Here is a 25,078-nt window from a genome sequence, read left to right as displayed (position 1 = left end):
CCATGCTTTTGAGACTGTGCTGGGAGACACTTGAAATCTGGCAATGGCATGTATTGATGTGCCATACCGCCAAACAGTCAAAAAAGATGAGGAGGGGAAAAAATATTAGTTTAAAATCATTCTAGTTTTGAGATTTGTCTTATTGTTGCCCCACTAGTGCACTTGTTGTTAATTTTATTAACAAAGCAGCTGAATTAACGACCCCTTCTGCTACTTTACCTGACCAGATCAATATCTTAGAAGTTTAACAGAATCAATGCTATGCTCTGATTAAAAAATAATAATAATCTCTTTTACTCTGCAATGGGTTAGGGTTAAGGTTAGGTATGTATATATTTTCTAAGTTTACAACCCTTTTGTTATAAATGCTGGTCAGGTTGTTTTAGTTTAATTATGTTTTGGGTGTGGTTCACACTGCAGAGACAAAAAGGTGAAGCTTGAACTAGTCTGGCTCTGTCGCTATTCTTAGTTCTGTATCAGCCTGCAAGCCTGGACCATAAGATTTGCAACAACATCTCCTTGAATTCTTTTGTTAAAGCCCTGTAATTAAAGTCTGCACTCCAATCGCATATTGATGTTTGATTGATGCTGAATCCACTATGGTGGTGTACAGAGGCAAAAAATATATAAACCCCCAACAAACAAACAAACAAACAAACAAACAAACAAACAAACAAACAAACAACACTGACCCGAATAACCATGCCAAAATACTATTGCCAAAGCATCAAAAATACATATACAAATAAATAACACAACATAACATAAAACAGCACAAGGATAAATGTATATTAATTCAATTTAATTCAATATGCTTGATAAATAAACAATTATAAAATGTATGCACGTGTGTGTGTTCAGGTGTTCTTTTTTTAAAAAATTTTGATACAAAATTTTGCTTTAGTAATTTTGTTTTACAGACCCGAACTGGTTAAAGTATGTTTTTCCTTGCTTTGTTGTTTTGTAGTTGTTTTTTTTAATTCCCCGAATGATTAACGTTTTAATAGAAATTTCATCTCCGTTTCAATCTCATCTGTCAAACGGCCACCACGTTTTTTTCTTTCGTTTCAACATGTTAATTTATACAAATCTATTTTCAGACCAGACTCTAAAAAAAAAGCCCCATCCCGTATGCAGGAGACTGAGAGAAAAAGTAGGGCGCGGAGACTACTGACCCACAATTTCGCGTCCACTTTAGCAACCAGAGACTGAAAACTTTGTCGTATCGTTCTGTTATTCAGTTATCAGCGAGCTCTATTGAACAAGCTGCTGGACAGCGAGCGGGGGGCGGGGGGCGATTGAGAGACACTCGGGGGCGGGGGTCTGACTCACACTGTTGGTGTGAGGAGTTGCACAACAACACGAACTAACAGAAGTTGTAAAATGTGGAAGGCCTTCACGAAGCAGGACGTTACTGACTCCTCTTCAGGTAAGACACAGTCAGTAGTAAGGAGACGGTGGCAGCTCGCAGGATTGTGCAGCAGCTCGCTTCAGTAAGTTCATGTGTGGCTGAATCATAAAACGCGTCATGGAACAGGATACAGCCTCATTTTGGAGAGCTGCACAACCTTCGTAGCAGTTAACTAGTTAGCAGCAACGTTAGCGTGCTGCTTACCCGGACAGAAACGAGACCTTATAGATTCCTGGTCTATAGTTTAAACATATTATTATATTTTTTTCTATTTCAAACAATCGTGCTGCACCAGGCCCGGAAAAGAGCACGCAGCAGAACACTTGGACTGAAATTCACATCCATTTCATTTCCATGTTTCCATTGCCACTTTAAAGTAATTATCGGCGACCTGTCACTCAAGCTAAATGAAGTAATGGTGAGTGTTATTGGGCTAATTCTCCTCTCTGCAGGCTCTTCTTTCACAACAGGAAACCACTGCAATACTCGTAACTTTTGCAGCTCCTGGTTTATCTTCCTGTAAATATAATTTTTGTACTTTTGACTTAGACCAATTTGGTTTATACATTAAGTTAATCAATTACAATTCAACGTGAGGTAATTGGGTAGGACAGAGATGTGGCACTGGGTGTATTATGTGATAGCATCTCTGTCATTATATAAAAAAAACAACCCCTCCAAACAAAACACATCCGTATAACAATGACAATAAATTTCTTGAAGAGGTTTCAGCTCTCATCCAAGAGCTTTTGCAGTTCTAAAACCAAATGTTGGAGAGTACCAGGTATTGGGGTTTGTCCTTTAAGACGTTTGTTGACCCACTGTTTATCATATGCTCATCACATGAGTCAAGGTGTGAAAAAAAGGCATGGGTCATTACAACTACAAGTTTTAGGTGAAACCACTGTGACCTGTTGAAATCACCCAATTAAGTTTATTTTTGTTGTTTTACCAACAGTAGCCAAAAGCTAATGGGCAATAGTTTCATAGAGCACTCGACATTGTTGAATATGAAGGGAAAGGTTGAGTAGTAAGACTGTCTATACAGGAAGCGACTAATAGTCATGTGGCATCCAGAGATTGCCAATGACATTGAGCAACTTCAATCAACAACGATTTTCTGCTGGCATATGAGGGCGTGGCAGCTATGTCAGATTGTTGTTCTTTTGGCTGCTCCCTTTTGGGGTCCCCACAGCAGATGCCACCGTCTTACCTTAGCATGTCTCGTCAACCCTCTGCATGTTCTTCTTCACTACATGAAGAGTTATGTTTATGTCAAAAGCTCCATGTGAGAAAAAAGATAATCAGAAGCAATGCATTTCATTTCACAGGTGCGGGTATTCCTTGACACTTGTGCAAAAAGTCAAAAACATATGTGCATACAACTTAGCAAAAATGCATTTTTGGGTTGAGTAGCATAGTTGTGCCGATGAAAATGCCAAACTCTGCCAATGCCAAACAGCTTATTCTGCTATTCACTCTTTTTCTTAATTTCTGGTAATCAGGTGTCCTGATTAGTGCATGATTAGCATGGACCATGTTACAGTGATCAGTTGGTATCTGCTCCAAGCATGTCATATTTGCATTTGGCAATACATTTATTACTTTCTAGGCTGGACTATTATAATTAGTTATTATCAGATTGTTTTTGAAAATTCCTTAAAAAATCTTCAATTGATCCAAAACGTTTGCTTTTGGTTTGTTTTCATTAGAATCATAAGTTGCGAGAGAAGGTACAAAATTGTTAAAATAACTCATCTAGTCATAATAACTTAGCAGACACAGAGATGCAGTTACTTTGAGTCACTTTTAGTGATCTGATGGTCTGAAAATACCTTTGTCTTTTTTCCAGTAAAACTAGAACAAAGGCTTGAATTATTGTAGTCACCACAGGACCCAAACCTGTTGCCCAAACCTGGCAACAGTCCTTTTGTAACTGGAGAAAACTGAGTTAATGACTCCAAATTGCAATTAAGTACAGTATCTAGGTGAATGAGTCATTAAAAAAATTACCCTATTCAAGAGTTGTTATGATTTGGATAACTATCCATAGAAAGTAAAACTGATTCTTGTAATAAACTATAAAAATGCTCTTATATGCTGTTCAGCCTGCACAGTTGGGTATGGATGTGACATGTACACTGCTAAATTGAACGATACAGCTGTGACTCAGGGGTTGAGTCGGGTCATCCACCAATCAATCAATCCCTCACTCCTCCATTCAGCATGTTGAAGTGTCTTTGGGCAAATGATTGAACCCCAATGCCTTCATCATAATGATGTAGGAGTGTGCACGTGGCAAGTAAATTTACCCCTGACATCTTTAAACATGTCATTACTGATTCACTTACAGTACCAGTCAAATGTTTTGACACAAAACGTGCTTACATGCTTAATGTGTGTAATTAATCAGCAAGCTTTCAGTATTGCTTGTTGCAAACAGTAATACCAACATATTTAACTGTGGAGCTTGGTTAGTGAGTGATAAGAAGAAAAACACAAAAACATAAACCACTGTAGATGGTCTCATTACTAAACTGTGTCACATGCATAATTCCTTAGCTTGCTGTGTAATACAGACACACACAATTACCTTGTGTATAGTTTGGAAAAATAAAGCAAACTGATTTTTTGACATTTATTAAAAGAAAAATAAATCTTGTTCGTGCTGTATTGATTCCTTTGCTAAGACAAATAAATCCTTAGCAAAGGAATCAATACAGCACGAACAGGGTTTGTACCAGCATTGACAAATGGGGAAAATAATAACAGCTCCTTTATAGCCATTGTGTGGACAGAATCTTGGGAGCTCAGTTCCCACGGTCATCTAGGCACCGGCGTGATAATTAAAACACACAGACTGTGTTATGACCTTGAACACAGTTTACAATTAGTTTTTCATATCTGCACACTCATTCTTTGGTCAAGGAAGTTAAAGCTACATGCCAATAGTACACTGAGGGAAACACAAAATTTCCATTACATATAATGATTATGAAAGTTTAAGCTACTGTGGTATGCAAAGGTTTGGGCACCTCGATAATTTTCATGTTTTTCCTTCATAAATCATTGGTTGTTTGGATCAGCAATTTCATTTAAATATATCATATAGCAGACAGACACAATGATATTTGAGAAGTGAAATGAAGTTTATAGGAATTACAGAAAGTGTGCAATAGTTACTTAAACTAAATTAGGCAGGTGCATAAATTTGGGCACCCTTGTTTTATTGATTTGAATACCTTTAGCACTAATTATTGAAACATAAAATTTCTTTGGTAAGCTCAGTGACCCTTGACCTACATACACAGGTGAATCCAGTCATGAGAAAGGGTATTTAAGGTGGTCAATTGCAAGTTTTTCTCCTCTTTCCATCTTGTCTCGCGAGTGGCTACATGGGAGCCTCAAAACAACTCTCAAATGACCTGCAAACAAAGATTGTTCAACATCATGGTTTAGGGGAAGTATACAAAAAGCTGGTCAAGAAAAATCTTAGATAAGCAGAGGCAACAGATGGTGAGAACAGTCATAGTCAACCCACAGACCAGCTCCAAAGACCTGCAACATCATCTTGCTGCAGATGGTGTCACTGTGCATTGTTCAACTATTCAGCGCACTTTGCACAAGGAGATGCTGTATTGGAGAGTAATGCAGAAGAAGCCTTTTCTGCGCACATGCCACAAACAGAGTCACTTGAGGTATGCTTAAGCACATTTGGACAAACTAGCTTTATTTTGGAATAAAGTGCTGTGGACTGATGAAACTAAAATTGAGTTATTTGGGCATAACAAGAGGCGGAATGCATGGCGGAAACAGAGCACAGCATTCCAAGAGAAACGCTTGCTACCCACGTTAAAATGTGGTGGCGGTTCCATCATGCTGTGTGGCCAGTGCAGGTACTGGAAATCTTGTTAAAGTTGAGGGTCGCATGGATTCCAGGCAGTATCAGCAGATTCTTGAGAACAATGTTCAAGAATCAGTGACAAAGTTGAAGTTGCGCCAGGGCTGGATATTTCAACAAGACAACGAGCCTTAAGACTGTTCAAAATCTACTAAGGCATTCAGGCAGAGGATCAAGTACAACATTCTGGAATGGCCATCTCACTCCCCAGACCTGAATATTATTGAAAAGCTATGGTGTGACTTAAAGCAGGCTGTCCATGCTCGGAAACCATCAAACCTGACTGAACTGGAGATGTTTTGTAAAGATGAAAGGTCCAAAATCGCTTCAACCAGAATCCAGACTCTCATTGGAAGCTATAGGAAGTGTTTGGAGGCGTTATTTCTGCAAAAGGAGGATCTACTAAATATTGATGTAATTTTTCCTTTGGGGTGCCCAAATTTATGCACCTGCCTAACTTAGTTTAAGTAGCTATTGCACACTTTCTGTAAATCCTATAAGCTTCATTTCACTTCTCAAATATCAGTGTTCATCTACTATATGATATATTTAAACGAAATTGCTGATCGAAACAACCAATGATTTATGAAGGAAAATCATGAAAATTATCAAGGGTACCCAGACTTTTGCATACCACTGTATATGAAAGAACACCTAGAGAAGTAAGTTCAAGAGCTACATGTCTTAAACTAACAGGTCAGTTTTATAACAGATGATCTTGGTTTTAACTCAGTTCAATTTTATTTTTATTTATATGTGCCAAATCACAGTTATATACAAACTGTAATGGTTATAAAGCATAAAGACTTGGACTGGGTATCGTCACTGATCTCTAGAATGGATTTGATTCCGATTCACAAGGTCCTAAATCGATTTGATCCACGATTTGATTCAATTCGATTTGAATCGGGAAATTTTGCCTCAGACAGTCAGAAATATTATAATTCTGATCACGTATCAGTACATATCCATATTTTTTTATATCTATAAAAAGAAAGCTGACACTTGCCAGACTTTATCAAAGGTGTAAGCATCACAGCAGATGCCTTTGTGTCAGAGTAACTGACGATAAAACATAGAAAAACATGAAGGCGACTTTCCTGGCCTGGGATTTTATGGCAGAATCTGACCTTAAAAATATTCTGCAGTAGATCAAAAACGAAAGAAAACCATAATCAACATATGAACATTACTTGATGCTGCTGAAGTGAAGCAGAGCAAAGTTACAGAGGTTGTATTAGGGACACAACTAAGCATTTTGCAATTTTGCATAATTTTAAAAAGTTTAAATTTGTTCAGTATTGAACAGCAGAAATGAGGCTTTGTTTTCGGAAGAAAGGAAAAGGGGAAAAAAACCCAGCGGCCGACAGCACTGTAAACAACAGTAGACTTGTGCGTAATAAACAAGCGAATGATGCAGAAAACAGAGATTTTTAGATTGGAAACTGTTCTTGAAGTACACAGAGAGAGAGAGTGAGAGCTGTGCATGAAATGTGATTTTTATCATGCTGGAAGCGAAACAGCAAAAGTAAGGAATTCATGACGATGTTTATGTGAAGCGAAGTGTGAAGTGTAGTTGGGATCTTCTTTTGCTGCTGGTTCAGTCAATATTGTTTGGAGAGAGATAAAACCTGCAGCTTCAGAATCTAGTGCAAAAAGGACCTAAAAACAAAGCGTGGACCTGCCGAAACATCAGAATCAGTGAGCTGTTGGCTTTCAGCCCTGACCGTGTCCATGCCCGTGCCGTCGGGTGAGAAAGGCGACATCTCACTGACTCTGATCCGTCGGCAGGTCCGCACTTTGTGTTTACATCTTTGTGCAGAATCCGTGTACCTGGTCTCATTTACTGTTTTAGCTGTTTGGTGGTTGTTGAAATTTTGTTAGGTTTAACCTGAGATTCTGGCATTTCGGGCAAAATAAACTTATATTTAAAAATCGATTCATGATTTTAATGAATTGATATCACATTATCCAAGCTAGAATCGATTTTAATCGCTAAGTCGATAATCAAAACCCACCCCTAATAAAGACCATCCTGTGACCATGTAGTAATACAATAATTCATATAAGTAAAGACCAAGAAATGCATGTACATTTTAGCTGCATAAACAGACATCTTATTTAATATGTATCTAAATTCAATTCAATTCAGTTTTATTTATATACAACCACATCACAGCAACAGTTGCCTGGCACTTTATATTAAGATAAGGACCCTACAATAATACGGAGAAAACCCAACAACCAGATGATCCCCTATGAAGAAGCGCTTTGGTGACATGGAGAAAGGAAAAAAAAAAAAACGCGTTGTAGCTAGTAGAAACCTGTGGCAGAACCGGCCCCAAGGAGGTGCAGCCATCTGCAGCGACCGGTTCAGAGTGAGGGGAGAACAAAAAAAACAAAACACTGTGGAAAAGAGTTAGAGATTAATAGTGATTAAGATTAATAACAAAGATTAATGATTAAATGCAGAGAGCGATATAAACACATAGTGAGTGAAGAAGAAACACTCAGTGCATCATGGGAATAGCCTAGACCTATTCCAGTGTAACTAAGGGAGGATTCAGGCTCTCCTGATCCAGCCATAACTATATGCTTTATCAAAAAGGAAAATTTTAAACCTAATCTTAAAAGTAGTAGTAGGTGTCTGTGTCTTAAATCCAAGTAAATTCTGGTTCAACAGAAAGAGGGCCTGGGAGCTGAAGGCTCTGCCTCCATTCTACTTTTAAATACTACAAGTAAGCCAGCAGTCTGACAGCGAAGTGCTGTAATGGGGTGATATGCTACTATGAGGTCATTAAGATAAAATGGCCTGATTATTCAAGACCTTGTGGTGGGAGTATTTTAAATTTGGATTTAAATTCTGGATTTAACAGGAAGCCAAGCCAGAAGCAGATATAGAAGAAAAATGCTCTCTCTTTCTAGTCCCTGTCATAACTCTTGCTGCAGCATTTTGAATTAACTGAAGGAAGTAGTTCAACCTAGAAGTAATAAATGCATTAACTAGTAATGCATTTATAGTAAAGCTTACACTTTATCCCAGTTTCTGTGTATTATGACTGGAGTTTTTTTTTATGTTTTAAGCAAATGTTCCATGATTTTAAATAAGTCATTTTAACTATTCTTTGTTGCAGAGGTGGGTAGGTGTGATGCAAACATGGAGGTGCAGAACAACAACCAGCCCACCTTAGACAAACACAATAATCTCTACAAGATACCAAGCCAGGAAGATCAGGTAGGTAGTAGTATTGACCAAAAAACAGTATTGGCCTTTTTTTTTTATTTTTTATTTTTTTATGTTTTTAGCCAAAAAAAGAGCATTACATGTTCCAAGATGTATAGTGTCTATACGACATTGTAAGTTAAAGCACTGTGCAAGATAAGTTTAGACACTGTGGCTAAGGCAGTTTAATGTCTTTCTTCTATTAGCATGTGGTAGTTGATGATAACTACCATCAACATATTCAAAATGTTCTGTCTGTATTAGCTTTGGATTTTGAAATAACACATAGTATTGAAAGATCTGTTAAAATCACCAAGCTGAAAGGAAAAATTGGTGTGTATTGAGTTATAATATACTGCTTTGTTTTACTGCTGATGGTGTTTTCTTGTTCAGAAAAATGTCCCAAGCTATAATTACTGCTGCACAATGGCAAACTTCCACATTGAGAAGAAGATCGGTCGGGGTCAGTTCAGTGAGGTCTATAAAGCAACATATCTGCTTGATGGACAGCTGGTGGCACTCAAGAAAGTCCAGGTACAGCTCTTTGTACTTAGTCGCCATACATGTGGTGTTAGATCTCACTGCAGTGCAATATCATTTCCTGTTTATGTTTAGTACAGTGGAAATTGGTGTTTTGGAAGTTAATGTGTTTAACTTGATTACTTACAGTATTTTATTTTACAAGTAAACTGTACACGCCTTGTCAAATACATTCTTCTGCTTAATCATCTGCAACTTGTAGGCATAATGTTAATTTATTTTAGTCTTTGCTAGCTTAGCTTTAACCACTGTTTAACCAGTGGTAGCATAGTTGTTTACATGAATGTGTCAAATATTAAGTTAATTTCAGCCTCCTTTAGTGCTAATAATACTTCTAATATAATTTAGCCTGTTTGTATATTTGGAGGCCAGACTTACAGGGAGTGCAGAATTATTAGGCAAGTTGTATTTTTGAGGAATAATTTTATTATTGAACAACAACCATGTTCTCAATGAACCCAAAAACTCATTAATATCAAAGCTGAATGTTTGTGGAAGTAGTTTTTAGTTTGTTTTAGTTTTAGCTATTTTAGGGGATATCTGTGTGTGCAGGTGACTATTACTGTGCATAATTATTAGGCAACTTAACAAAAACAAATATATACCCATTTCAATTATTTATTTTACCAGTGAAACCAATATAACATCTCCACATTCACAAATATACATTTCTGACATTCAAAACAAAACAAAAACAAATCAGCGACCAATATAGCCACCTTTCTTTGCAAGGACACTCAAAAGCCTGCCATCCATGGATTCTGTCAGTGTTTTGATCTGTTCACCATCAACATTGCGTGCAGCAGCAACCACAGCCTCCCAGACACTGTTCAGAGAGGTGTACTGTTTTCCCTCCTTGTAAATCTCACATTTGATGATGGACCACAGGTTCTCAATGGGGTTCAAATCAGGTGAACAAGGAGGCCATGTCATTAGTTTTTCTTCTTTTATACCCTTTCTTGCCAGACACGCTGTGGAGTACTTGGACGCGTGTGTTGGAGCATTGTCCTGCATGAAAATCATGTTTTTCTTGAAGGATGCAGACTTCTTCCTGTACCACTGCTTGAAGAAGGTGTCTTCCAGAAACTGGCAGTAGGACTGGGAGTTGAGCTTGACTCCATCCTCAACCCGAAAAAGGCCCCACAAGCTCATCTTTGATGATACCAGCCCAAACCAGTACTCCACCTCCACCTTGCTGGCGTCTGAGTCGGACTGGAGCTCTGCCCTTTACCAATCCAGCCACGGGCCCATCCATCTGGCCCATCAAGACTCACTCTCATTTCATCAGTCCATAAAACCTTAGAAAAATCAGTCTTGAGATATTTCTTGGCCCAGTTTTGACGTTTCAGCTTGTGTGTCTTGTTCAGTGGTGGTCGTCTTTCAGCCTTTCTTACCTTGGCCATGTCTCTGAGTATTGCACACCTTGTGCTTTTGGGCACTCCAGTGATGTTGCAGCTCTGAAATATGGCCAAACTGGTGGCAAGTGGCATCTTGGCAGCTGCACGCTTGACTTTTCTCAGTTCATGGGCAGTTATTTTGCGCCTTGGTTTTTCCACACGCTTCTTGCAACCCTGTTGACCATTTTGATTGTTCGATGATCACGCTTCAGAAGCTTTGCAATTTTAAGACTGCTGCATCCCTCTGCAAGATATCTCACTATTTTTGACTTTTCTGAGCCTGTCAAGTCCTTCTTTTGACCCATTTTGCCAAAGGAAAGGAAGTTGCCTAATAATTATGCACACCTGATATAGGGTGTTGATGTCATTAGACCACACCCCTTCTCATTACAGAGATGCACATCACCTAATATGCTTAATTGGTAGTAGGCTTTCAAGCCTATACAGCTTGGAGTAAGATAGCATGCATGAAGAGGATGATGTGGACAAAATACTCATTTGCCTAATAATTCTGCACTCCCTGTAGTGAAGTGGAGATGCTACTGTTCCACACCATTTAATGTTCCACACCAACTACAGACTAGTAGGTAGCTAGTCTGTAGTTGGTGTGTATTTAAGTAGGGTTGGGGGATATCAGGAAAATCTAATAACAAAATATTTTTTGGCTATATCATGATCCACAATATGTATCATGATATGTTTAAACAACCTCCAAAAACAAATCTTGTTTTCAACTATAGTGCCTAAACTTATTCAAACTGACCATTCATTATTATTTCTACTTTGAATACAAAAGTCTTAATGAATTCAAATGTTTTATTTTAGCAGTTTTTTTTTTTTTACCTTTAGTTGCACACAGAGGTTTTTCACAGCTGGTTTATTTATCATTTTCTTTGATGTGTGGGAAGACGTTGACATGCAGAGTTTAAAACAGTCTTCATTTTTCAGTGGATAACTTTTCAGCTGGCGGAATAAATTTGTGATGCTGCTACCTTTTGCGGCAGCAGTTTTATGGCATGTTTTGCAAATTACTGCATTTATTTTGACATCCTCCTTGTGAAATCTAAACCACAGCGAGTCTCACTCGCTCTCTCATCTGAAACTCCCGCTGTTGCCATATTTTTTTCCTATGCTTTCCTCCTGAGATCCCCAGAGCCGTTGAAAGGAATGACTTATTCAAGGGCCCTGGAGCTCCCTATTTGGTCATGTAAAGTTGTGTCATCAAATTCACTGAACTCGAATATACACAATATGTTTTTGTCCATTATTGTGTGGTCGAACATAGTGGAGCTGTAGGCCCGATGTGGGGTTTTTGGGGTTTTTTTGTCCAAATATTTAACTATTTATAAAATAATTTTGTCAAAATAAGATGCAACACAAATTATTTGTGCAATTTCCAAAAATAGTCCATCACAAGACAGAGAAACACATCACAGGCCTGACACACCACCTGTTTTTTTTTTGTTGTTGTTGTTATTTTGTTACCCAGAGAAAGCATTTACATTTCAGTCTGTCTTTGGTGACTTTTTGGCCAGCATCTGTGACACTCAGTAGTCACCTCATTGTTGTAACATACAAAACAAATAACTACACTGCACACTAACTACACAACACTACACACTAATTATACACATAGTGTAGAGGGTATAATGCAGAGGATAGTGTGACAAAAGAGGATGCTAGAGATAGGGTGTGGAGGCAGATGATCCACTGTGGGAACCTCTCTTCTGATATATAGAAAGGACAATATGCTAAAACACTGCAAACTGCTTAACTTGCGGTAAAAATTAAATTGGCTGCCTGTAAAACCAAGATGCCTGAAGCTGAATTCAGTTCTGCTGTGTTACCAGTATAATAGTAGTATTACTCATGAGTAGAAGTACATTGGGCTTAGCTTTAAACCTGCAGGGTGAGGACTGAGTGAGGTGACTAGTGGCAGCCATCAGAGTTGCACCAAACACAAACTAAGACATACTTTTTCATGGGATTTAGTGAAATTGTTATTTATTCAAATACTATCCTTCCAAAATTGTGCACTCACAAAGAAAAGTTCCTGCAAATAGAAAAGCAATAAGACAACCTAAAAAGAAAAGTTGGTAAATCTTTCCCAAAGTGTTTACTGATTCATATCTTCAACTCTTTCGTCTTAATTGCATCAGAGTAGGGTGCAAGAAAACATCCCACCTTAACAGCTGTTGATAGCTAGTAGTTTTCATGTTAAGTAAAATTCTGACAAAACTAGGAACACATTGCTTGAATTACATTAACACTGTTTTTCATCTTCCACTGACTGATGTTTATTTCCCTCAGGAGCCTAAGATACCTGAGCTCTTGATCTTCCTTCTGTTTAATAAACCAATTAGAGTATAGTTATAGTAATCCACATGAGGTCTTTCTGTCTGCTCCCACGCTACTAAATGTTCTCCATTATAGTGTTTATTCAAACTCAACACTCCCTAGATCTGTTTAGAGTTAAGTATTTTAATATTTCACTGCACAGAAAGACTTCATCTTCTGTGTTCTCATTCTGAAACATGAGTAAGAAGTTTTTGTGGAAAACAAACTATCTTTTACTTGTTAATAACAATGGTACATGAGGAAAGCTGTGTCTTTGGCATTCACCCACTCATAACCGTTTATTAATTGACACATTATTCTACCGTGAGAAAGAGGTAGACATGCACATCTACGGAAGATCTCAGAAATACTTATAATTTAATAAAGATAGTCTGACACAGAAGATGGAGATGGTTTTATGATCTATTAATAAAGTCAAACTAAGATTTGATCATGTAATCAGTTGTAATGACTAATGCATGTAAACTTGTTACTGTGGATATATGCTAATTGAAACAACAGCAGCAACTCAATGGTGCTGAAAGGTATATACAGGTCTTATACTGACATGCGTTCCCATCCAGACATCATCTTCAGGGAAGGTCTTGCGTATTTCAGCAAGATAATGGTAAACTGCATACTGCATCTATTTAAACAGCATGACTTTGTAGAGAAGAGGTTAAGTGCTGAACTGATGTGCCTGCAATCCAGACCTTTTACCAGTTGAAAGCATTTGACTTATTATTAAACAAAAAAAATGTGACAACGAATACTTGGGACCGTTAAGCAGCTAGAATCCTGTACTAGACAAGAATCGCACAACATTCCTCTCCATCAACTGGTCTCTCCCGTTCCTACATTTTTATTTACTGTTGTTAAAAAATGCAGGATGGTACACAGTGGTAAACATGACCTTGCCCCAACTTTTTTTTAGACCTGTTGCTGCCATCAAATTAAAAATTAGCCAGTGTTTTTCGTAAAATTGTTCATTTTATCACTTTAAACATTTGGTATGTTTTATATGTTCTGTTGTGAATAAAACATGGGTTTATGATATTTGCCAATCATTTCATTATGTTTTATTTACATTTACATATCTTTTCTAAATTTTTGGGAATTGGGACTGTATTTCCTGACATGGTTATTTCTTAAAACATTTAATTTTACAATAATGGACTACACAGCACTGGGGGTGAATTTCAGTACACTAGATATCTATCTGAAAGTACTATAACTAAATGTAAGGCAATGATTCCACTATTGTTGTTTTCTTAAGCGTCATGAGCCAACACGATGTGGAGGAGCTATCAGAACTTTACTCATACAGAAGCTGATTATCGTGTCAATAGTGTCACAGTCTCAATATAATACAGCCTTAATAATTACTGATGGTTTATTTAGATTGTTTCTCTTCTATTGACTGCTTTTAGATGACTTGAGTAATTAATTTTTCCAAATCATCTTTTCTTCCCTCACCACTAAACTGCTTGTTGAAGATTTGCTGGAGGTCTCTTTCTGTTAAAATGAAGTTCTTTCTTTCCACATTTGCTCACAATGTATTTTTGCAGATCTTTGAGATGATGGATGCTAAGGCTCGTCAGGACTGCATCAAAGAGATTGATTTACTGAAGGTAAAGTCTGTCAAAGCAAATTATACTCTGATTGATAATAAGTGAATGAGTGCGAAAAGGGGTGGCTGTTACTGGGGGGAAAGACCAGGTCATCACTAATCGGAAGGTTGGTGGTTTGATCCTTGGCTGCTCAAGTCTGTGTGCCTAATATCCTTGGGCAAGATTCTAACCCCAAGTGGCTCTCCGACGTCGCCATCGGAGTATGAATGTTAGATAGAAAGTATTTAAGGATAAAAAACAGTGCTTGTATGAATGGGTGTGAATGAGGAGAGTTGTATAAACTGCTTTGAGTGCTCAGGCAGAGTAGAAAAGTGGCATATAAGAACCAGTCTCAAATCTGAGGCTACATCAGAATGCTTTTTACCCCCAGCCATTAAAGACTTGGTCACCAGAGATGGGCAGTAACGCGTTACAAGTAAGTTACAAGTAAGTTACAAGTAACACGTTACTGTAATCTGATTACTTTTTTCAAGTAATGAGTAAAGTAAGGGATTGTAATTAGATTACTGTTACTTTCCCATAAGCATCCTGCGTTACTAAACTGTGATTTTTGTTTGTGAGAGTGTCTAAAGAGAATGACGTACGAACGTGCGACGTCCGTGGTAGCAACAGACATGTTTAGATCAACAATGGATAATATGGAGTGTGGGAGAGAGTACGACCATGCAGCGTTTAAAGCTTGGAAGTGCTGACATTACTTTGAGTTTGATTCCGTAAAAAGTGACAAATGCATTAGCGTCCACTGTACACTCTACGTAGGAAGAAAACTTCTTTCTACAGCGACAAAAATTAAACTTCAAATCTGAACAAGCACCTAGCACGCTGCCACGGGAATGTGAAATTCCCGCAAACCTCCACGGGCCCCACTCCTGCTAAACAGGTGAAAATAGATTTAAGAGCGACAGGACTTAGTGCTGCTTAATCTTTGATTTCATTTATTTTTTGCTATGTTTTACTCGCGTATATTTGAAAGAGTGAGTGTAAACACAAAAAATTATTTTTAATTTTATATGCTGGAATAAGTGGAAAATAGGTTTAAATGTTAAACAAATTTCTTCTAGTCAGAGAATGTTGCATATAATTTAATTTTTGCTTGATGCAATGTGCATAAAGTTAAAAGATTAACAAGTTTTAAAAAGAGACTTTTTCATCTGGTTCAATTTTATATGATTGATTATGCAGAAAAAATAGAATTGGGATGAAAGGTCTATTGCTTTATTATACATTCAGGTTATGTATCATGTTTTTTAAAAGTAACCAAGTATTAAAGTAACTAATTACTTTGAAAATAAGTAATCAGTAAAGTAAAGGGATTACTTTCTTGGAGAAGTAATCAGTAATTAGCGACTAATTACTTTTTTCAAATAACTTGACTAACACTGGTGGCCACCCTGCCAGGCGGGTAGACGGCATGGACCCAAGTTTGTGAATGCTATAACTAGAGAGTGAGGCAACGTAAGAGTTTCAAGGTGTATCTACTAAAAATCTCAGATTTTAAACTCAGTGACCATGACCTTGGCGAAGGTCACTGAGTTTTCAGGAAATCTTGTGAATGTGGTCATTTGAGAACAAGGCAGCACAGGATTTTGAAATTAATGCCATTTAAAGCCGCCAGTATTTTATAAAATGTGTTTGAAACACTGGCATAGACGGCTCTGCTATACGCCTTGCTTGTGACAGCTCCGTTGACGCTACCATTTTTCTTTTGTTTGTCCACTGCAGCAGCTGAATCACCCCAATGTAATCAAGTACCTTGATTCTTTTATTGAAGAAAATGAGCTCAACATTGTTCTGGAGCTCGCGGATGCTGGAGATCTGTCCCAGATGATAAAGGTCAGAAAACCCTATGACTCGTTCAAATCTCAGTCAAAGATCAGAGGAAATGTTTTCTTGTGAATTCAACAACTCGAGAACGATGCAACATAGGATTTTGAAATTGATGCCATAGGTGTGTTTACTAATGGGCTTAGGGATAGTGCTAGGAGTTGCCAATATTTTTCCACTTCCTTGATTAACTTTTTGTATATAAATGGCCCTGAGTACTCCTGTGATCATTTGAATTTATGCTTGCATTTTGGATACAGTTATTACTTCGTATGTAATTTATCAATTCAGATTTAAAAATTGATTGTTAATTAATAAGCTCATATATAACAAAAGTCTAAAGAAGTGATTTAAATATTTAAATGCACATTCATTTCAAATATATAATGATATATATAATGATAAAGATATGAGCTCATTGTTTGTGTGTTAATAAAGGTTTAATGAATACTTATGTGGCCTCATCGAAAGTGAGGACTATTTTTGCCTTGTAAAGCATTTATAAATAAAGTCTCAGCTATCTTCAATTTACGTCCCCACATGAAAGCTAGGCAAAGAGGGTGGGGGGCAGTAACAATTGGATCCGGATTGGAATGAAAATGACGCCAGGTAGAGGTGTTTAACACAAAATAAGTCTTTATTATAACCAATAACCATTTAAACAGTATCAACAGAAAGAGGCAGCAACACTGCTTTGACGATAAATCAAACAGGCCAACCCAAAGAAATGCTGGCCGCTTCAACTATTATATTATTATTAGGGATGGGTACCGGTGTCCGGTGCCATGATGGCACCGGTTCTGACATAAACGGTAGTAACCAGACCGAAAAGCAGCGCACATTTCGGTGCTTTATTTCGGTGCTTTTTTTTTTCCCTGAGCCAATTCTAGCCAATCATTTTACGTTTCCGAGGATAGTAGGCGGGGCCAGGTACGTACGTTCTTTTAGAGGAGAGCTACAGATTAAAAATGTCCAAGGCGAAGTGGTCAAAAGTCTGGCTGTACTTCACAGCAAAAGATGCAAACTCAGCAGCCTGCAACAAGTGCTTTAAGCTGATACTGTAATACTGTCAAAGGAGGTAACACCTCAAATCTGATGAAACACCTGGCGATGCATAGCGTTGTTTTTTTTTAAAGCCGAGAAATGCGCAGTATTTGATAGCTTGCTGCGAGACCTCACACCGTGCACATCTACTGCGGGTGTGGTGCCTGTTATCGGACCCGGAGTTAGCAACATCCCCCCCAAAACCCGAAGAGAAGAGTCCTGGCCCCTAGCCCTGTCAGCGTAGCAGAAATGATGACGGATGATGATGGCAGCAGCAGCAGCCGTTCTCCTCTGCGAGTAGCTTCATGTTGTTCGTGTGTAATTAACGTTGAGTACGCTAACCACATTATTACATTAATGCATGTAAGGTGAACTAGCAAACACCGTCGTAGTTACATGCGGCTGTCTTCTTGTTTGATGGCAGATGCTCCCTTCACCCTGGCCAAAAGGCTAAAATGACCAAAGAAAAGTGGAAAACAGTTAAACATGAGAGGTTTTTGGACAAAGTTTGTGTTTTTTCCATTGTTTAAGCACTGCTTCCAGCCAAGAGTGATACCATATATGCCCTATAGCTGCAGAAAAGGCTAACATTGTTATCTTTTTACAAAAAAAACAGCTGAACATGAGAGGTTGTTGGACCAATTTTGTGTTCTCCATTCTTTAAGCACCGGTTTGAGCACCGTTTAAGCACCAGCACCGTTTCAAAAGTACCGGTTTGGCACCGGTATCGGATAAAACCTAAACGATACCCATCCCTAATTATTATAATTAAACAATTATAAGGATTCAACAGAAAAAGACAGCAATGCTGCTATTAGCAATAAACCCAGCAGGCCAATCCAAGGAAAAGGAGGCCGCTTCACCTACGAGAAACAACTGCCCACTCACAAAAGAGCCACGCACAATGGGGCTGGTCACACATGCACAGCGGGCCTTTTCCACACCTAGGCCAGACTCGCACACAGACCAGCGCACAGGAACTCCACCAAAAGCCTCTCCCACACCCGCACTGCTCTCCTCCAGCTTATACCACCTCTGGAGGGTAATTGGTGGTAAACGAGGGCAGATGAGCAGCAGCTGTGTCCCAGAGGAGAAGGCAGGGGCAGAGAGAGACAAGGGGAGGGGCAAGAAGGAAGGAGGAGGAGAGGGAGAGGACAACACCACGCCCACACACTCCCACAGCCTCACAGGATGTAACACTTCACGACAGAAAAATTACACAACCACAAAGATACATACAGATATTTATTGCTAAATGCAAACATAACCTACCTGAGGTTTGCACAATACTGAAATGTAGATAAGACTGGCGTGTGTGTGTGTGTGTGTGTGTGTGTGTGTGTGTGTGTGTGTGTGTATAAAAGCTAGACAAAACACTTAAAGTCCTAGGAATAAAGAGCTGAAAGTGTGTTTAAATGACTGAGGGATAGTTAGAGCAGTAATATTGTGTCATTGTTCTAACACATAGAATTAGATTAGTTACACTTCTTCCTTCTTTCTGTTCAGTACTTCAAGAAGAAGAGACGACTTATCCCAGAGAGAACAATTTGGAAATATTTTGTGCAGCTGTGCAGCGCTCTGGAGCACATGCATTCACGCAGAGTAATGCACCGTGGTAAACAACTAGTCACACTCCACTTTGCATTTTCACCATCCACACCTCATCTCCATTGCCATCATTCTGCTGATGTAGTTAATCTGCTCAAACCATTCTCTCACCTCAGTTGTTGTGCATTCATATCTTCCTAAACTTCTTTCTTTTGTCAGTCAAAATTAAAATACAAGGAACTGATATGTACAGTTGTATCCAACAATTGGGAATAATAACATTTAGGTGATGTTAAAATAAAAAGAATCTCTGTCCAAAGGAAAAAAACAATTTGCAAAATTTTGGATCCTGTTGTTATTTGTGTTTTATTCAACACGCCCACAACGATTTTGGTACAGAGTTTGTATTTTAATACTGTGGTACTTGCCAGGTTTAAAAAGATTTAGGTAGGCCAAAAAGCATAATCTGATTTTCAGAGAAATTGTGATTTTTATATTGATAATGATACTTTCCATTAATTTTTTTTTTTTTTTTTAATCACAGTACGGTGTCAGTTTCACTGAAAATCAGATTATGCTTTTTGGCCTACCTAAATCTTTTTAAATCTGATTTTCAGAGAAATTGTGATTTTTCTATTTTAATGGAAAGTATTGTTAAATAGAAAAATAACAGCACAGACCAAACATTCCTAGTATCCCCCCAAACCAAGCAAAGTTGAATTGGTTTGTGACATAATTACAGCAGTTTTCACTGGATGCGGTAAATGTTGGAGCTGTAACTTGTCTGTAAACAGAAAACAGCATGGTTCTTTCTTAAAATTGAATTAGCCATAAGCACACCTCTCATAGTTGCAGGAAATCAACTACTGTGTAGAGTGTATATAATGTGACTATAGAGCTTGGGTTTAGAACAGAATTGCAGTGTATTTGCAATGAATGTCAGTGTGTGCATGTGTTTAAAACAGATATCAAGCCAGCCAATGTGTTCATAACAGCCACCGGAGAGGTAAAGCTGGGAGACCTTGGACTAGGACGCTTCTTCAGTTCCAAGACCACTGTAGCACATTCTTTAGGTGGAGCACACACACAACACACGTTTATGCACAATTTCTATGTTGTGCATAATTTTCTGTCAGATCAGCTGTTGATTCAGGCATGCAGATCATATAGAACACAGGATTAAATATTTTAGTGATGAAAATGGAAACTGTATAAAACAAAAATCTAAACGAAGATATCTTGGGGGTATGGCAATAAAAAAAATAAAAAAAATTCACTGTCGTATGTGTTTTCCTGCTATAAGGTGTAACACTCAAACTATTGCATAAATAGTGTTTTCATCTTTTTCATTTGTGCACAAAATGACAAGTCTGTTGTTTTCTGTGTGTCAGTGGGAACACCTTACTACATGTCACCAGAGAGAATCCATGAGAATGGCTACAATTTTAAGTCAGATATCTGGTCCTTGGGCTGTCTTCTGTATGAGGTAGGTCCAAATTCGCTTTGACCTTTTCAATGTGTTTATAGTGAATGATTGAGCAGAAAATGACTTTCTTACCCTGAAAACAAGAAAACCAAGCTTGTGGTGCCCGTTGGCTGATTAGTGCTGGTTCTATAATATAAGTGAATCTACTATGAGGCGAACAGTATTTTCATCAGGTTTCAACTTCAAACCCAGAGGTGGGATCTTATGAAATAAGCTTAAACTTTTTCTTTTATTCACACTTCTGCCGAGCACCCTTGCACGAGAATAGAGACCTCTCTGAACACCACAATGTAACTTGAACCCTGGTCAGGAATAATATTTCACTTGTAGGTAGTGCCAACAAAGCTAATTCATTTTTCTTCTTTCCTTATCCCATGAACCCCCTTCCTCTTTGCTACAGATGGCTGCACTGCAGAGTCCATTTTATGGGGACAAGATGAACCTTCTGTCCCTCTGTCAGAAGATAGAGCAGTGTGATTACCCCCCTCTCCCCCCGGACCATTACTCTGATAAGGTAAAGTAATACAAAGCCACGTTTGGTTTTGTTGTGATTTGAATTTGAGTTTCATTAATTTTTTTGTTTATTATGTTCCTAGTTTTATTTTTCTGTTTGGCAAAAAAGGTGTACAGAGCCCTGCAGGGGCCATCTGAAGAATACATAGGTCCTTATATTGAGCGCTTGAAAAGCTATTCCATGAAAGCTAATACAGTTTGTTTCAACATGTCAGTTGTTCACACGAGATAAGTGAATATATGGAGAAGGAGTCTACCTTCTCCACTCGCACTGACATTGGTAAACTTGGACAGATAATCATAGATTCGACCTTCCCCGGACAATAACGCACAAGCGCAATGCTGTTGAAACAATGCCTCATCCCAGTCACTGCAAGTTAAAAGGTCTAGACAGCATAATGTGTGGTATTGTGCAATATAAAGAAAGTACTATATTTGCCCTTGCATTTTTTTTTGTGTCTGTGGTCTTACTGACCACAGAAAGTGCTTTAGACTACAAGCCACATTTAATACTTTCATACAGTGTTATATTCTTTAAACACAACCTCATAACTTTGGTTAATTTAGTATACCAGTTAACCTAAGGTGCATAACTTTGGACTGTGAGAGGCAGGCACAGGGAGGGCATGTATAATCAACACTGAAAGTAGTCTAGGGCGTCACAAGGTGATGAGTTTCAAGAATAGCGTGCGCTGCTGCATCTCGACTGTGCCTATAAAATTATGTTTAGCATGACTGAACAATTCTGAGAACATGGCCTGTGGGTAAAGTAAACTCGCAAGTCCTACTTTACTACTACTTACTTTAGCTGCTTCCCTGAATGTGGTGATTTTTGTTCTGTAAAATAGCCCTCAAACATGTGTCCTTTTGCTTACACCAATTTATGCACAGCGTAGCTTGTTTTGTTTTTTTGTTTTTTAAAAGCTGAAATAACAGCCTAATGCTTTTTGCAGCTGCGTGACCTGGTCAGCATGTGCATCAGCCCAGACCCGGACCAGAGGCCCGACATTGTCTTTGTGCTGCAGTTTGCAAAACAGATGCACATGTGGACTTCTAGCACCTGAGTGACACTTTCAAGCCCTCTTCTCTGCTCAATTTGAGGCTTTCCACTCACTATGTGCCTGTCCTTGCACAAGCAAGTTTGCCCTTACCTCATCTTAGCAGACTGTAACCTTGGAAATACTGTGATGTATCTTTTCAGTCATGGAAGATGTGAAGAGGTACATGGGTATACTCACGGAAAACAAAAGTGAGAGGTAACCGTATGTCTGCCTGTTTCTTTAGCTGAGAACATAGCCAAAATAGCTGTGTCTCCCTCTGATGACAGATTCCTCAAATAAGAGTTGCATTCCCAGTTCAACCGTGTCTTGCTGTGTAGTAGGACTGGGCAGTTTGAATATTTGTCATGTCGTCTACTATAATCATATCATACATGCTTTTATACATTGTAAAGTACCTCATTTAGTGTTCAAAATGGACAGCTAATAAATGCCTATTCTCAGAAAAAAACAAAAGAATGCAGTTTCAGGGGAAACTGAAATTGAAGTAAAATCATAAAATAAAAAATAGTTTTATGATCAGATGAAGCGTAGCTAGTTAATATTGCCTTTTACAAACAGTGGGGAGCTCAGCTAGCACTTCTGGAATATAAATATAGATAAATCTCACATAGGTTATTCTATTTAAGCTGCTTCAGCCTACATACATTTGCTGCTCTTTGCAACCCATCTCCATCTCCAACTCCTTCTTTTCATTTTATTTTTATGTGAAATAATCAGTGCTTGCATGTTGGCACTGATGCCTGCTCTGTTTGTGCTGAAAGCCTTTTAAGCTTTTTGTTGTGGGAAAGGCAGGGAGGTCATCCACGAATAAGGCCAGAAATTGAAAATGACTCCAAATGGAATAACAATCCTATTTTAACTGAGAAGTTCCTGACAGAACTGTGGCTGAAAGCTTAAAGAAGTAGCCAGGTTTATGGGATTATTCAGTAATCACTTATAAGAATGCTTTCTCATGGATGTCACATTCATTCACCTGTGGACTAGCAGCTGAGCACCGACAGTGTTTCTGCCTTTTCTGATTCAGTATATTCTCTGAGTCTATGGAAGCCCTAAGAACAATTTTGGAAGTTTTCTTAAGGGCAGTTCTCCGTCATGTAGTGATTTATACATTTTCCCTGCTTAAAGACCTGGTGAAGGATCAAATCCTGTTAGGGTTGCATCCAGTGTATAAATTTGTGAAATCAAATATGTGGAGCTATCTGTTATGCAAACCCGCTATGAATAAGGAAGCAGTCAAAAGAAGATGTTGCTTCTGACTGAGGACAGTTTGTCATGTATGTATCTAAAGGTTGCCAACAGTGGGTTAAATCTGAAAGTGCACTTAAATATTCATAGAACTTTCCAGTCATATGTTGGGTTTTAAAGACTAAGTTACCACTGAATTTCTTGGATCAAGCATTGTGAAGTCAAATGTGGCCGTATTTTAATTTTATGAATGGGGAAATCATGTTGTGTCCACCTTACTCTCCTTTTATCTGTGCTTTGGTTTCCACAGGTTTCAAAAAGAAACATTTCAAGTTGTTTCAGTTCTCCACTAGGTTCACATGCTGGTCTGTTATCCTCAGCTTCTTAAAGCCTGTTACTTACAAGTAGTAAAGTTCTGTCAGTCAATACCCAGGTTCCTGTTGAGACTAGACTTGATTTGGTTGGTTTAATTTGCGTTCTCACATTAAAACTGATGGAACAATAGAATCAAGAATAGTGAAAGACAAATGTTGTGTTGCTGGGAGGAGTAGTCATGGGACTGTGAGAACTTATTTAACTCTATCCTGTTAAATTTTGTTTATATCACATTCTGTCAGTCCTTCAAACCAAAGACATAGAACAAAGGTGACCTGACTAAATGAAAAATACAAGTTATAAATGACTACCAAACCACATAGGGCACCCATTTAGTTCACAAATACGGGTTCGCAGTGTACAATGTGACAGGCATGAATAGGTCTAGATGGTGGCAGACCTGTCAGTTCTGATATTCTCTGCTGAATTCCAGTTGAGCCACATGATAATTGTGAGTGAGCAGTAAAAGAAATTGGGCTCTAATGCCATTAATTGACAAAATGTTTCTTTGTGTTGTTGCTCAGGCAGTGTGAAATGAATAGCCATATGTGCTCCTCCACATAAAACTCAAAACCTTTACCAGCCCCAATCAGTTCCATAGATAACTATATTTAGAGATATGGAGTTTTTTTTTGTTTTTTTAAATTGTTGTTGTTGTTGCCTAAATGTTTACATTTTGCATATCTTTAGTGTTGGGAAAGAAAAAATGCTTCATGCCACAGTTTGAGTAAAGGAGAACAAATCAAACACACACAGAAATTAATCTGGAATTGATACTGTTGTGGTGAGTGTTGCTCCAGTGGTGTTGTAGTTTTGTGTTGATTGTATGAGAATGCAGTCATGGTCTGCTTCTAATTTATAAATCTAGACCAATCTTGCTGTGAAACTGTAAACACCATAAACATTAGATGCTGTGAAAATGAATGAATGAATTACGCAATGTTTTTGAAATACATGTATTAGATGCACAGAGTGAGAGCTTACAGTTTTCATTTTGTTTAAATAACTTGTATCTTCATCTTCCATCTGCCATGCGTATCAATCATCTCTAAAGCATTGTGCCATTATGTTTATGTTGACTGTGCTTTTCTGTGCAAAATGATATTAAATTCAGTTCAGTCAATTTTCTTTTGATGTAAAGCTTTGCTTTTAACTTAATCACACTGAAACCTGCAGCAGATTTCAATGTGAGGATGAATATGTTTGCTGTAGGTGAATTAATTTTTTTTTAAAAATATGTTGGTTTAAATTCATCAACATCCCTCATTTATAACTGTCAGAATCCTGAAAACGTGAGTTTGCTAGACTAATCAATGAAAGACTTAGCTATAATTTTCTTGAATGTCTTACTTTATCTTTCAGCGCCCTAACAGGTACACACACAAAAAAAGTTTTGTAGTTTATTATCTTTCACACCCGGAGTTTACCCAGTTTCTGTCTGATCTTTGAGACTTTTTGTCTGAAAATTAAATTAATATCTTGAAATATTTTTATATTATTGTAGGGTTTTTAGCCTTACTTCAGAAAGTGACTTGAGGCAACTGTTGTTGAGATTTGGCGCTATATAAATTGAATTGAGCTGAACCTAAATGAGTATAGGAA

The 25,078-nt window shown here is 38.0% G+C and overlaps 1 protein-coding gene across 3 annotated transcripts; it reads left to right on the top strand.

Annotated features, from left to right (window-relative positions):
* Positions 1 to 1,206: 1,206 nt before the first annotated feature.
* nek6 (NIMA-related kinase 6) lies at positions 1,207 to 24,604 on the top strand. 3 transcript variants are annotated; one of them, XM_031738388.2, is made up of 10 exons: positions 1,274 to 1,429; positions 8,447 to 8,547; positions 8,929 to 9,069; positions 14,378 to 14,440; positions 16,163 to 16,273; positions 18,815 to 18,923; positions 19,822 to 19,929; positions 20,248 to 20,342; positions 20,743 to 20,856; positions 21,809 to 24,604. In XM_031738388.2, the coding sequence occupies exons 1-10, from the start codon at positions 1,384 to 1,386 to the stop codon at positions 21,917 to 21,919; spliced, it is 999 nt and encodes a 332-aa protein (XP_031594248.1). In that variant the 5' UTR covers positions 1,274 to 1,383; the 3' UTR covers positions 21,920 to 24,604. The 3 variants fall into 3 exon arrangements, with proteins under 3 accessions (XP_031594251.1, XP_031594248.1, XP_039470882.1); XM_039614948.1 differs by lacking the exon at positions 1,274 to 1,429 and adding an exon at positions 1,607 to 1,829; XM_031738391.2 differs by lacking the exon at positions 16,163 to 16,273 and having other exon boundaries at positions 1,207 to 1,429.
* Positions 24,605 to 25,078: the final 474 nt, after the last annotated feature.

The sequence above is a fragment of the Oreochromis aureus genome, linkage group 7 (genome assembly GCF_013358895.1).
Source record: "Oreochromis aureus strain Israel breed Guangdong linkage group 7, ZZ_aureus, whole genome shotgun sequence".
In the NCBI taxonomy this organism is placed as follows: domain Eukaryota; kingdom Metazoa; phylum Chordata; class Actinopteri; order Cichliformes; family Cichlidae; genus Oreochromis; species Oreochromis aureus.
This window is presented reverse-complemented; position numbering and strand designations above follow the sequence as displayed.